General features: G+C 54.5%; 4 protein-coding genes across 4 annotated transcripts; 1 reads left to right on the forward strand and 3 right to left on the reverse strand.

The window, feature by feature from the left end:
- Positions 1 to 1,136: 1,136 nt before the first annotated feature.
- Positions 1,137 to 2,068, reverse strand: B0H18DRAFT_1103400 (uncharacterized protein). The gene is made up of 6 exons (XM_048032580.1): positions 1,829 to 2,068; positions 1,634 to 1,764; positions 1,506 to 1,568; positions 1,418 to 1,436; positions 1,283 to 1,360; positions 1,137 to 1,226 (listed from the first exon to the last, which is right to left on the reverse strand). Exons 1-5 carry the CDS (start codon positions 1,997 to 1,999, stop codon positions 1,322 to 1,324), a joined length of 423 nt encoding a protein of 140 aa, XP_047895318.1. The 5' UTR covers positions 2,000 to 2,068; the 3' UTR covers positions 1,137 to 1,226; positions 1,283 to 1,321.
- Positions 2,057 to 4,254, reverse strand: B0H18DRAFT_1209790 (uncharacterized protein). The gene is made up of 4 exons (XM_048036334.1): positions 3,992 to 4,254; positions 3,484 to 3,932; positions 3,169 to 3,427; positions 2,057 to 3,134 (listed from the first exon to the last, which is right to left on the reverse strand). Exons 1-4 carry the CDS (start codon positions 4,067 to 4,069, stop codon positions 2,298 to 2,300), a joined length of 1,623 nt encoding a protein of 540 aa, XP_047895319.1. The 5' UTR covers positions 4,070 to 4,254; the 3' UTR covers positions 2,057 to 2,297.
- Positions 4,255 to 7,946: 3,692 nt separating this feature from the next.
- Positions 7,947 to 9,673, forward strand: B0H18DRAFT_873993 (uncharacterized protein; the record flags this gene model as incomplete). The annotated part of the gene is made up of 8 exons (XM_048040327.1): positions 7,947 to 8,020; positions 8,087 to 8,282; positions 8,345 to 8,427; positions 8,487 to 8,596; positions 8,645 to 8,841; positions 8,896 to 9,123; positions 9,174 to 9,294; positions 9,372 to 9,673. Coding segments are annotated over 8 exons (1,311 nt in total), but the record flags the coding sequence as incomplete, so codon positions are not given.
- A 162-nt stretch (positions 9,674 to 9,835) lies between these two features.
- B0H18DRAFT_873940 (cytochrome P450) lies at positions 9,836 to 12,008 on the reverse strand (the record flags this gene model as incomplete). Its single annotated transcript, XM_048040325.1, has 12 exons — positions 9,836 to 9,923; positions 9,974 to 10,249; positions 10,307 to 10,388; positions 10,442 to 10,464; positions 10,514 to 10,680; positions 10,731 to 10,744; positions 10,796 to 10,913; positions 10,963 to 11,078; positions 11,133 to 11,281; positions 11,333 to 11,564; positions 11,661 to 11,774; positions 11,825 to 12,008. 12 exons carry the CDS (start codon positions 12,006 to 12,008, stop codon positions 9,836 to 9,838), a joined length of 1,563 nt encoding a protein of 520 aa, XP_047895321.1.
- Positions 12,009 to 12,488: the final 480 nt, after the last annotated feature.

Below are 12,488 nucleotides of genomic sequence, written 5' to 3' on the forward strand. Positions count from 1 at the left end.
TGTTGTCAGAAATCAGAGGTTTGGGCACCGTGCTGCATCTCTTAGCCTTGGAAACATACACACAAGGTGTTTCAACTCACCTCTCCAACATCTACTTTCTATGCTGCGGGCAAAGAAGTGTTCAATCCAGGTTCAGTCCTATTCGAAGCAAGCCGATCGACGCAGGCTGACAAGGCAAGTTTTCGGGAGCTCGTCCAGGCAGAGTCCAGGCAGAGCGAGGACGTCGTGGTGGGGGACAAGGAAGGTGCTCTGTGCACATCATCTTATATACCCGCAACCGCATTTGACGTCTGACAGGTTGCGAAGTATCGTAGAATCAGTCGAACACGCCCGGGAGCTTCATTCACCCGCGGACCTGCCCCAGAGGAAACATCGCTCGCACACCGAGACCACGGCCACCAGCCACAGTGTCGGCGTGATCGCCGTTCCATCGGAAATGCATAAACGGAGGAACCACAACTTGGACGAATGCGGAAGGCAGCTTGCCTCGTTGGGAAGGTGCTGTCTGTCAAGCTCACGGACGTTGTCTCGCTCAGGCATCACCAGACGCCATTGGATGCATTGACGGCTCTCGGTTGGCATGTTGCCGGGCTACGCCTCTCTCAAAGTAGAAAGTGGCCAGTGAACGCCGCTGTGTGACAAACTTAGCACTTGCAATTTCATACTACGAAGGCGGCTCGGCCGGTCCCGAAGGTACCGCTACTGTCACCCACGCACGCGGAGGAGTAGGCTCCGTACTTGCTTCGTACTGTCAAAAATCAGTGGACAGCAAGCGCAGAGATTAAAAAACAAACCCCGCAGAAGAGGGAAAGTCTCGCTCCTTGGCATGTCGCTGCAGTGAGGGTGCAGACTAGGAAGACAAAGGGGGGGCCGCTTCTAGGGTGCCCTCACAGTACCATGTCAAGATACAGCACAGGCACAGACGGATCTGCGGAAGACATCAGAAGACACCGCGGCGAGTACTGTCAATCGTAGTACCACATGTACTTGGAGGCATCAGCACCGAAGGTCGGCTTTCGAAGCGTATAGATAGGCACACTCGCCCGGACACGACGCCACGACACTCACATGATCTGCACCTCACCGCTACCTTCGGCGAGCATGCTTAAGCATACACCCGACGACTTGAAGACGCAGAGTTGATGAAAACCAATTATAATTTTCGGAGCGGCATAGTCGCGTCAGTCCGTCCAGACATGTCGTCCTACCACACTGCGTGCCATAATCTGGCACAAATGCGAGGTCAGAGGAAGCGCAGATGACGGAGGAGGCCGGGGCGCACCTAGCTCTAAGACTACGTCTGTGCGTGGAGGTGCGGCCTCTACTTGAGCTTCGCGAACAGCTTGGGCGCGACGCAGCCCTGGAAAAAAGACGAGTCAGCTCACGCACATGCAGCTGTCGGGCCGTAGGGACGTACGTCGACGCAGTGCATCATGCTTGAACGGACCAGATCAGTCCGGAACACGATAACACATGACGAAAGAAGACTCACTGGTCTATCCGGGCGAAAGACAGGCGTTCGTGGCAGGTCAGCGGGTAGCCCAAACAAAATGACAACATACGCACAGCTGCACGCAAGAAACCCTCAGCGCTCAGCACACACGACAGATCAGGAAAAAACAAATCGACGCACAATTCCTCGATGCAGTCCTCGTGCTTGTGGCCGTTGCCGGAGCTGACCCTCTCCTCGCAGTGCCGGAAGTGCTCCGTCGCCGACTTGCACTTCGCCGACTCCTCGCACTCTTCGCGGAGCGCAGGCAGGATCTACCAACCCCCAGCCCGCTCAGCCACGGCGTCCACCCAGAATAAGAAATAACAACCAACGCACGTCCTCCGGCTCCTCCTCCTCCTCCTCGGCCTCGGCCTCACCCCCCTCCTCCGCGCCCTCCTCCGGCTCGTCAGGCGTCGCCTCCTCCTTATGCGCCTCCACCTCCGGGGGCGGCGCGTCCGCGTGCGCGACGGGCAGGAACGACGAGAAGAACGACGACAGGCTGCTCATGGCAAGATAGAAACGCAGATTGCGCGAACGAAATGGGGACAGCGGTGACGAGGGGCACGGAAAGAGTCGCGTTGGGCGAGCGGCAACGCCCGAGCCCGGCCGCGCGTTGCCGGACCCGGGTGCGGGCGTGGGAGCCAATCAGAGGCAGGCGTTTACGACTGAGGAGGACTTGGTGTGCGCATAAGTTATGTGGAACTGGGAGGATGCTGGAAACGCTGTAGCCAAGTTATATGTCGAGGGGCACGCGCACGAGACGAGCACGGGTACAAATATATATTCATTTTGACTGTCAGGAGGATCAGCCAAGTTCCAACACAGTAACCATCCCCTGCGACGACGCCAACGCCACCACGCCCAGCTCCTCCACATAGTCCATCGCCGTCCAATTCCCCGCACTCCCGCTCGCCGCCCGGCGCACATACACCGTCCGCGCCCTCACACCGCTCCCCCTCTCCCCATCCTCGCCCTCGCCCCCGTCCCCGCCTTCCGCACCGAGCATCGGCCCCGCGAACATCGCGCCCGCAAGCACCTCCGGCTGCTGTGCAGTCAGCCCCGCACCCGCTACCTCCGACTGGTGCACGTCCAGCGCGGTGAGGTCGGCGCTCCGCGCCCCGCGCGGCATTATCCACACGGCGGTGCCGTGCGGCCCGAGGACGATGTCCGTGCAGCGCAGGATGCCGCGCACGGATGGCGAGGAGAGGCCCGAGTGGACAGGCGGAAAGATGTAGGGAGCAAGGGGATGGCGGGCGTGGTCCTCGCCGGGGCCTGCAGACGTGGTGGGGTCTTCGGTAGTGTCCGTGGCCGGGTCTTGTGGCGGGTCGTCCGCTGTGTACGCCGGGTTCGGCTCGAGCACGAAGAGGTCGAGCATGTGCGTGTCGGACATCCAAGGGTCGTCGCTCTCCGCGCGCAGGAGGATGGAGAGCGGCTTGACAGCACTGTCTACATCTTGCCCGCGCGTCTGCACGTTCACGCTGACGCCGTCGATCCAGCCGAAGGAATAACGAGCGAGCGGACGATAACTCGGACACGGCTCGTGGGGAGGTCGCAGGACAGGCTCTGGGAACAGCTCAATGGACCGCGCGCGCACCACCAGGATGCTCTTGTGTGCGAACACGACTTGAAGGTACCGGTTGTACTGCCCGCCGAATACGCGTCAGCGAACGCGCCACATTGAGTGAGACAGGGCGGCACCCCTCACTCTCACTTGCCTGGAAGTTCAGGTCGACAGGTTCGTCGGCACCTTGCAGGTGTGCTATTTCACCCGTTCTCCAATTGGTGATAACTGTCTGAGATGATTCGTCGCCGTACGCCAATAGGTCGCCCTGCAGCGCAATAGGCCTCATAGCAGCGTCGATCACACCCAGGGACTGCAAGGTATCGCTGCCTTTTGCGTCCTTCGCAAGTGACAGTAACTCGATGCGCTGCCGCCTGTCGCGAGAGAATCAGCACAAGCGTATATATCACACGCGAATGGATATACACACTCTCCGTGAGTCGAAGTCGCGATGAGCGCGTCTGACCCCGCATCTGAATTCACCACCAACCCTGTGATGATCGTACTCTTGGGTGACCACTTCGCAATTATCCGCACGCCAGCGCCCCCAACTGAAGTCTCCCAGCAAGTGATGACCGACCAGATCCCTTTAGACAGCGTCGCAAGCCGTCGTCCGTCGTGCCCAGGCAAGAACCGCACGTCCGTGACCCCCGTCCCGAAGCTCGCATGGAACTCGCTCGCCTCCCTCAGCGGCACCTCCGGCGACCGCCAAAACGCACCGATCCGTATCGCGCGTCGGACGGCGTGTTCGAGCTGCGCCGTGTCCATGCTGGCGAGCTCCCGGCGGGGGAAGGGATACCCGGCGAAGAGCACCTGGGCAATGTACGCGTTGCGCCAGACGATGCGGGTGCGCGACATGAGCTGTATGCGCCTGCACGTCTGCCGGGGCGGTGTCACTCGGCCATAGACCGTGGGATGGGAAGGTGCGCGCGACACACCTGCCTCATCGCGAGGATAGAGCGTACGGGCAGAAAGCTGAAGAGGTGGATGAGAGTATCATCGTCGACATCGGACATGCGCCCAACGTCGTTGGCGGGCAAGTGGATGGATCTATCAAGCAATTCGAGTCTTGCTGTGGCACGCCGTGTTTGCGTCGACTCTCTGCGAGGATGCACTGCCAGGAGCACGCCGTGGTCGCGAATGTGTAGTCGACCTCGTCAGGCTGTGGCTGCGCTGTACTGTGTACAGTGTAACGGACACGGCAATGTCCGCTCTCTTCTCACGCCTCCTCCCCATATAAATTCCTGCCACCGCGCATTTTGCTCCCCATATCCTTCCACGATCATAAACGCCCATGATGAGACTTTCAGCAGCGAAATGAGCACGACCGTCTTCGGACGTGTCGGCGTTGACATCGCTCGTTCGGCACTTTACCTTGTTACATTCAAAGGGACGGGCTTCGTGGATCTGAGGGCGTTCTTTGACGTGGAGGATTGGGCCAGTACTTGCTGTATTTATTTGTTTTGTACGACTCTACAATGGATTTGTGGACTGCTTTTTATGTGTGCAGGGGTTTCGTGTGTGCAGGGGTTTCGTGGGTTTCGTGCAAGTTTCGTGTGCACTCGATACGAGTAGGGATGCTCGTCGCTTGCTGAATGGATGGCTTTTGTTCAATGCGAGTTTGGCATCGTGGTGTGTAGTAATCGAGGTCGACGAGCATCCTTTGAGCCTCCTCCTCCCTTTCGCGGGTGTGTTTACTATTGACAGGTAAGTACGAGATTTGCGTGAGGTTGACATTGGAATCGTATACGTAGCACGTCGCAGAGCTTGTCGTTGATTCCATTCAAGATATTGCGGGCGGTCAGCGCTTTATTTTAGAATTACAGGCTTCGCGACTTGACACACTACTTTGACTCACGGACACTTGAGTACTGAGCACTACTGAGCAGCGGAACGCATGTATGTTGTGGACAAAGTAAGCGAGGCTGTTTGCGGGCCTGTGCATCAAGGTTGGAGTGTTGTCAGTCCTAATGTGTGTGCACGGCGACTTGAGCTTGAAAGCGCGGCGTTACAGTGATACCGCACCGAGTTTGCTGGCACACTATAAACAGCGTATTACATCGACCAGGCAGACGTGCACATCGTCTGTCCCCGGCCCAGGCATCCGAACTGTGTCCATAGCCTAGTGGTCTGTCGGACTTCACTATACTGGCCTACATGGAACATCCCGAGGTTCTTGCGTTCAAAATAGCATCAGACGGCGAATCTGCGATATACTACACGCGAGTCGTGCTGCAGGCCGAGAAATTGGCGGACGCTGCTTTTTTCTGGAGATTGCGACAGGCAGTGCGTTCATTCTTGACCCAGAGATCGCACGACTGTCCGGATACCACAATGTGTTTCTCGGGACGTGCATGGTTATTCATTCTATCCCGAGAGCGCTGGGAATGAGAGGGACCTCGGTAGGTCGCGGTTGGCTGGTAAGTTTAGCAGTATGACCTGGTCGGGCCGTAGCGAGTGTTCTGCGTCGGGTTGGTCAGGAGAGCTGAAGCAGCGGTCAAAAACATGGCACACGTACCACTGGTATAGCGGACTCAGTGGGGAGCCCCGCAATGGTGTACCGGTAAGTTGGCGCCAAGAGCGAGCATCAGGTAGTTGCCCTTGATTAGGCTCGAGTGTTGAGCCTTTGTCATGCACACCGTGACACACATACTACCTTCGTCGCTACCAGACACGTACTGGAGACTAACCGCCTCATGGTTCCAGACGTCAGGAATTTTTCACAACGCGCTGGGCCCCGAATGGCACCGCTGCTCAGTGTCCCAGTGATGTGTCGTCGAACTGCTTCCGTCGATGTTCCGAGTGGTGACTGCATGAATACGAGATGTCAGGGGGATGTTGGAGCGTTCTTGACCTTGCATGACCTGCGAAGTCATTCGTGCCACGGCTGTATTGTCCTGATAAAATGGTCTAGCTGACCGGCACTAGCATTCCCGAAACGTGTACATTTAGTGCCTGTATCATAGTCGATTGACCGATGCAAATATCACGTCAGCGTCGGTGTACGACCATCGGGAAAAATGACTCCGCCATGGACATGCCAACATGGCAACTTTGCTTTACCTTTTCTCCGAACGCGGGCAACGCGGGCAACTCACCCTGACGATCATCGGCTTGTTATTCCGGGAGTTCGCAGGCGCGGCGGACATATGAGAGAGGTCGGGCCAATGGCAAGATGGGTATGCAATGCTGGAGCGTGTAGAAGAATGCAGAGTGGCGGTCGCGCTCTGGCCGCGTTGCTGGTCGTCGCCCTGAGGTGCTGATGTGACAGCCGGCCGCCTTGAGGGGCTCATTTCGCTCGGATCAGGAACAGGTTCCTATATATTGCTTCAGCGCTGGACACCAGGAAATTAACGTCGAGACCCATGACAACTTTCACGCCAGAGGTTCTATCAATGCAGCCGTGGCCTGGGGGTGATGCCATTCAGACATGCTAAATGGGTCAACCATTACCATTGGCGAAATACCTACGAGTCACTCAGCACTCCTTTCGATGTGCAAATTTAGGCTGGTGAGACGGATCATCGAGCGGCCAGGGAGTCCTTTGACAGAATTTGCCATTGTGTCCAAGCCCGGTGGTGTTCATCATGGCTGTGGAGCCTGTCTGGCTTCTCGTGCTGCCCGCCGAATTCGAAGATGCTCGCTTGTTATATTGGCCATGAGACCACAAATCGAACTAGGCTATGGGAAGGATGGACGGTCCCGGCCGCGGCAGGGATAGAAAAGCGAACGACTTGGCAACAAGCCCGAGCGGCGTGACGCAGAGTTCGATTATGCGCGTTTGCGTAAGAAGCATCCGGCAAGCGAATAACACGGCTATTCCTTGTCCATTTCTCAAGGTCCAGCATCCGGCACACCTTTCCAAGTTAGGGACGTACTGGTTCTGTGCTGAGGCTGCCTGACTTTCCTATTGCGTGCATCGATTGCATGCCTTCGGAACATCTGGTGGTAACAGCCTGAAGATGCGTGGAGTACTGTTCGACTCAATGTGGCACTATATGCCGATGTTCTGATGCGCTTTCTGTGAGCGCTCCGTCAATGAAGACCCGAACCCGAGCTAACGGTGAATTGAAAGACTCCCCACAAATCGTGTACGATGTAGCCTTGACAGAATTGCAGTCACTGTCTAAAATCTTCAAGGACTTCTCGCGGATAAACATATGAGTCCTGCGAAGATCGATGGTCACCGCACCTAGACCAGCAAATTGTCGGACCTGACGTGGTGCTCCCGTCTCATCTACTATGGGTTACTTGAAACACTGACATGGACTGGCATTGAATGTCTTCGGTAACGCTGATAGTCATCAACACGTACTGATGAGTCCGTATGTATACGGGAAAACCCCCGTTGTGAGGACATTTTAATGGTGATATACTCGCACTCAGTCACTGAGATGACGGTCGAACTTGGTCTGCGACTGGCGAGTGACTGGCAATTCTGTCCTGACGGCAAGGTCCGAGGGAGACACTTCCATATTAGGCAAGTGAGTTGTTGTGCGGTGGCGCCAAGGTGGCGCGCAACCAAGCTGTCGGGTGCTAGTTGAAGTTCGCCCAACTCAGACCTGTCGTTTACGTGAGTGGATCATCATCCAGTTGAAAAATACTAACACGCGGGTAAATCTTGACGACTCCTAGCTGGGCCATGAATGGTAAGTGAATCGCAACAAAGTGATCTGCGGAGTCGCATAGGTCTGAACCAGTGGCCTGCCAGAAACGGCTCCTGACATGGCATGGGTGCCGCCTCTCTACGACTGTTCCAAAAACCCAGCTCTGATTTGGGACTGCACTGTACCGCAAGATGACACAGTACCCTACAACTTCGCTCGAAGCGCAAAGTGGTATGTAACCTCCTATACATGCAGACCGGGCCTGGAATGGCGAAGATAACAATTCCATGGTTGCAGGTGTCCTGACGGGTCTGCCGTACTTGCCCAGTGCGAAGATCGCACTTTATTCATGCCAGATATGTAAGCCAGAACAAGTTATCGACACCTCGTCAAGTCTGCACAGCTGACTCGGACACTCCATCGAAGACCAGCAAAATACTGCGCATCTTTCGAAGCGTCCGCACCATATTCTGCGACACATGGTCGTGTTTTCAAACAACAAGGTCCTATACTGGACTTTGCGTGGTATCCTTCTGCCAGTCGTGGCAATCCAGCTGCTTTTTGTTTTCTTGCCTCTGTACGTGAGTGTCCTGTGAAGCTCCTGGACGCCAATGACGGTAGAGTGAGTTCATCATACCTCCTATGCGATAGCGTCGTTCCCATGCAATTTTATGACATGTCTAGCTACGCGCATCCTATCGAATCGTCGACCACAGAGAGCGCCAAATTGCACCTCATAGCATAGCGTTTAATGCAACTGCTGATAAGTGAATATCGGACTTGATCCTCCCCATTGGAGATGCTTATTCAAAGCTGTTCATATCAGATTCTACTGTGGATTCGAAGACGCGATCGAAGTTTTTGATGTCCAACGGCCCGGAGAAGGAACACGCCTGCACGTCACGCCCTCGAAGAAAAGCAAAGATGGGCTGAAGGGTACGTCACTGCGTTGGTGGCTGAGCTCCTGACCTGATGACCCCCAAGGCATAATATCCGCTCTAGCATTTTCTGCCGACGTCGATTCGGGTGTCTATGCCGCAGGATCACTGAGTCCATCTGCCCCTTCTACGTCCAACATAGCGTTATTCTCGGAAGCTACGGGAGAAGCACCCATAATGTTTGTAGGAGCGGAGAATCTCTCCCACGGGGCACCGTCCGGCATCCGGGCAGGCGTAATGCAGGTGACTGTCACCGATCCATCCCGATTGGATACTACAGCTCAATCTGCATTCAAGTTGATGTTCAATCCTGCCAGACCATATCTGCTCTATGCTTCCTTCAGATGCCATGAAGCCATCTATGCATGGGATCTGCGAGGTGACGTCAATAATCCTGTCCACATCTATACTCGACAGACCGTCGAGGCATCTCCGTCTATGCCTGCAGCCAGAAAAGTGTCAACCAATCAAAAGCTCAAGTTTGACCTAGATATCACTGGCAAAGTCTTAGGTGTAGGTGATCAGGTAGGTGCGCACCCGACCCACACCACCCGCTCTCACGTCCAGCGCTGTAGCTTGGAAACATTACCCTGTTCGATACCACCTCAGATGAAAGCGCAGCGGCTTCGTTCTCTGCGGAGTCAGAAGCACGCATTTCGCGGCCAATCCCGATACTCAAGTACGCAGCACATGAGGGTGAGTGTTCACCTTCTCATTGTATAGACTTCTTTCGTACGGTGATATTCATCGTGACCGTTTGCTCGGATCTATAGACGCGATAGGCTCCGTTAGCTTCCATCCACTCCGTCCTGTTCTTCTTTCCGTTTCAGGTTCTCGACACTTCGATGGAAGCCCACTCGCGACTCATGCATCCTTCTCGTCAAGCTCGGACTCAGAGTCAGACGGTGAAGACTACCAAACTGCTGAAGGATACAATTCTACCAATCGAAAGACGAAGGTGGTGAGAATACGTCGCAAGGGTCCGCAGCCGACCACGCATGATTCATCTGTGAAGTTGTGGGACTTCGACTCGCGTGTCGGCATGAACAGGAGCACAATAGACCCCGCATCGTGATCATGCTCACAACGAAGATCACTATACTTGTAAGTGTGAGATAACATCACTGGCAATGCTATACGCTAAGGAGGCACGCTGACGACCCTGATCAGAACCGCACTATACGGATCGTCGGAGCCAATGAGCGCAAGGATGAGAAGGCGTGGCACCATGTCATATTTAGTCCAACTGGAGCGCTGCCGTGCGGATTAAGTCCTCGACGGCCTTAGAACGTGGCTTAAAGCCGCACTTGAATGGCAGCGGGTATCTGCGCGATCCATGTTGAGCGACATACCTGCGATAATATCGAAAACTCACGTAACAAGACCTGTGGTATACTCTTCGGAGGGTTCAATGGGAGTGCCTCTGTCGTCCAGAAGTTTATGGATCTCCATGGTCGACAGTACTGACGCGACCGAGATCCACAATGAGGCACAAGCGAGATATCGCCCTGGACATATCCGTCTACCAAATCCAAAGGCCGGGAGTTCCGCATCCTTCATCTTGTCGTTCAACTCGCCATCTGGAGTCAGGAACCTTTCGGGAATAAACTCTTCCGGGTTCGGGAAGCGTTTTTCATCGTGTAACATCGCCCTGCAAGATAAACCCTACCGTTGGTGATTATACACACGATGAGTTAGTGTTACTCACCACCCGTTACCGACCACGATGGCGCCTGCGGGTAGTCGATAGCCATGGAACTCGTCTTCCGAAGTAAGACGATGAGGGACAGCTAGTACGATGCATAAACGAAGATATCCGACCGGTTCGAGAGTATTCACATACCCAAAGGTGTCACTGGACGCCATCTACAATACATATGAGCAGGGCTGCCAAAAGATCACCGAGTGCTCTTACCTCAACACTTCCTGCACAACGGCAGATATATATGGCAAGGAACGCTGGTCGGAGAATTCAGGAAGGCGATCGTTGCCTATGACACGATCTAACTCTGCTTGAGCCTTGCGTTGAATATCGGGATATAGAAGCATCGCGAGGAAGAACGATCCTAGGGCGGAAACAGTCTGCAGAAGCTGTCAACGGACACAATTGTGTTCATAGAGAAGCAACCAACCGTATCGGAACCGCCTATTTAAAGTCAGGTCATTGTCCTCTGAAGTCGATGAGAAAGTCTCATACCGGTGTAGGCTGCTGCTGCAACTCCACTATATAGCTTCTCTAGATGTGTGCTATCATCGCTTTCATCGAGGGTGCCCAATAAAGAAGCGATCATAGATGGTGTGGCCATGCCGTCAGCCTGGCACAAATAGGTAAGACGCATACAAGCCTCGTGATGATACGCTTACTATGGCTCTCTTGACGGCTTTGAAGGGCACCTCGACCATGGCTGTCGTCGATTTCTTCCACTCGATAGCTTTTCGCCTGAACTCTGCTCCAGGAAACCATGTAGGCACATGTCTGACTATGCGGGCCTATGTCTAAGCAATCCCCGCATTTTGCATGATAGAAGGCTTACGTATGGGAATCGAGTCCACGAGAAACGAGCCAGCGTTTCCTGCCATTGCCATGGCATGAAGAGCACGTTCCGCCGTCGCCACATATGGATCGTCTTTTGGTTGGACTTCTAATCCATAAGCGACACCGATGATCAAAGAACCCGCCATGCTGAAGGGAGCATTAGGAAGGAAGCGCTGGAACTTCGCTAGAAATACTCACTGGCGGAGATGGCCCATGAAGTCATCAGGCGTGTCAAGCAAACGGTTGAGGAGGACTCTGGCCCCCTTCAAGGCCCTGGGCCTATGCTGCAATGCCGCCGCAGGATGAAAGTGTTGATGGAAGACTCTCCGTCGCTCCCTCCATCTGTCTCCATAACCCATGAAGACGAAGTGCCAATCACATCCTACCCTTGAATGCAAGCTATCAAGGTCGCGTACACATAGTAAATGAACTTGAGCATCAACACTTACAGGTCGTTCAACATGGTCATCGTTGGTCTGAAGATACACGTCAACAATGGTTATTACGACACGAACGCACGGGACACGGTACCTGTCTGAGTACAACGATGACCGCCTCTCGAACAGTTCATAGGCGGCATCAATCGAGTTGACGACAACGACGGGAGTCCCAGCAAGGTTCAGATAGATGATATCTGAGTCTACGCAAACATGAGAGTGATGTTTTCAGGAAACCCCCGAATCAACGCACCGTATTCGCGCGACCAATTCTGATAGGCAAGCCATTCTCGACCCCTTGGAACATCATAAATGTTGCCCAGAAGAGGGATCCCCCTTGGTCCTGGCGGAAGTGGACGCTTTTTACGGGTGGCGAGGGCCGCCGCCACAAAGGCAACGATGAAGAGAAGTAGAGGCAATGGAGAAAATACCGCCATCAGAGACGAGGTGTACTGGTCTTGATGCAACTGCTGGGATGCCCTTAAGTACTTCCGGTAGCCAGTTCGATGGCGGAGAATACCGCTCCAGACCAGACTTACGCGTGCAGGGTACAAACCCGTCCTGGGCAACACTTACGGAAATAAACATCGCACCGATATGACGCTGCAATGCGGCTGTATGTTTTTAGGTAGTGAGTACCGAATACTAGGTGAGAGAACCTTCCACACACGAGTTGTTAGGTAAAACTATCTGGGAGGTCCCGTGAGATTAACGCATAGACATTCCCGTCTATATTGACGATGGCAACACGCAATGCAGAAGACGCGCTGAGGGTTTGAGGCCCACGTTGAGACTTCTTGATCCCCGACTGTTGTCCATTCATACTTACGAGAAGAGCGATCCGAGTGGCAGGGCTGATCATACGATAAGGTGCCAGAAGTTCAGAACTACCGGCGCCGCGTTTCTCACATTTTGCA

The sequence above is a fragment of the Fomitopsis serialis genome, assembly GCF_022376445.1.
Source record: "Fomitopsis serialis strain Sig1Antser10 chromosome Unknown B0H18scaffold_20, whole genome shotgun sequence".
Taxonomy (NCBI): Eukaryota; Fungi; Basidiomycota; class Agaricomycetes; order Polyporales; family Fomitopsidaceae; genus Fomitopsis; species Fomitopsis serialis.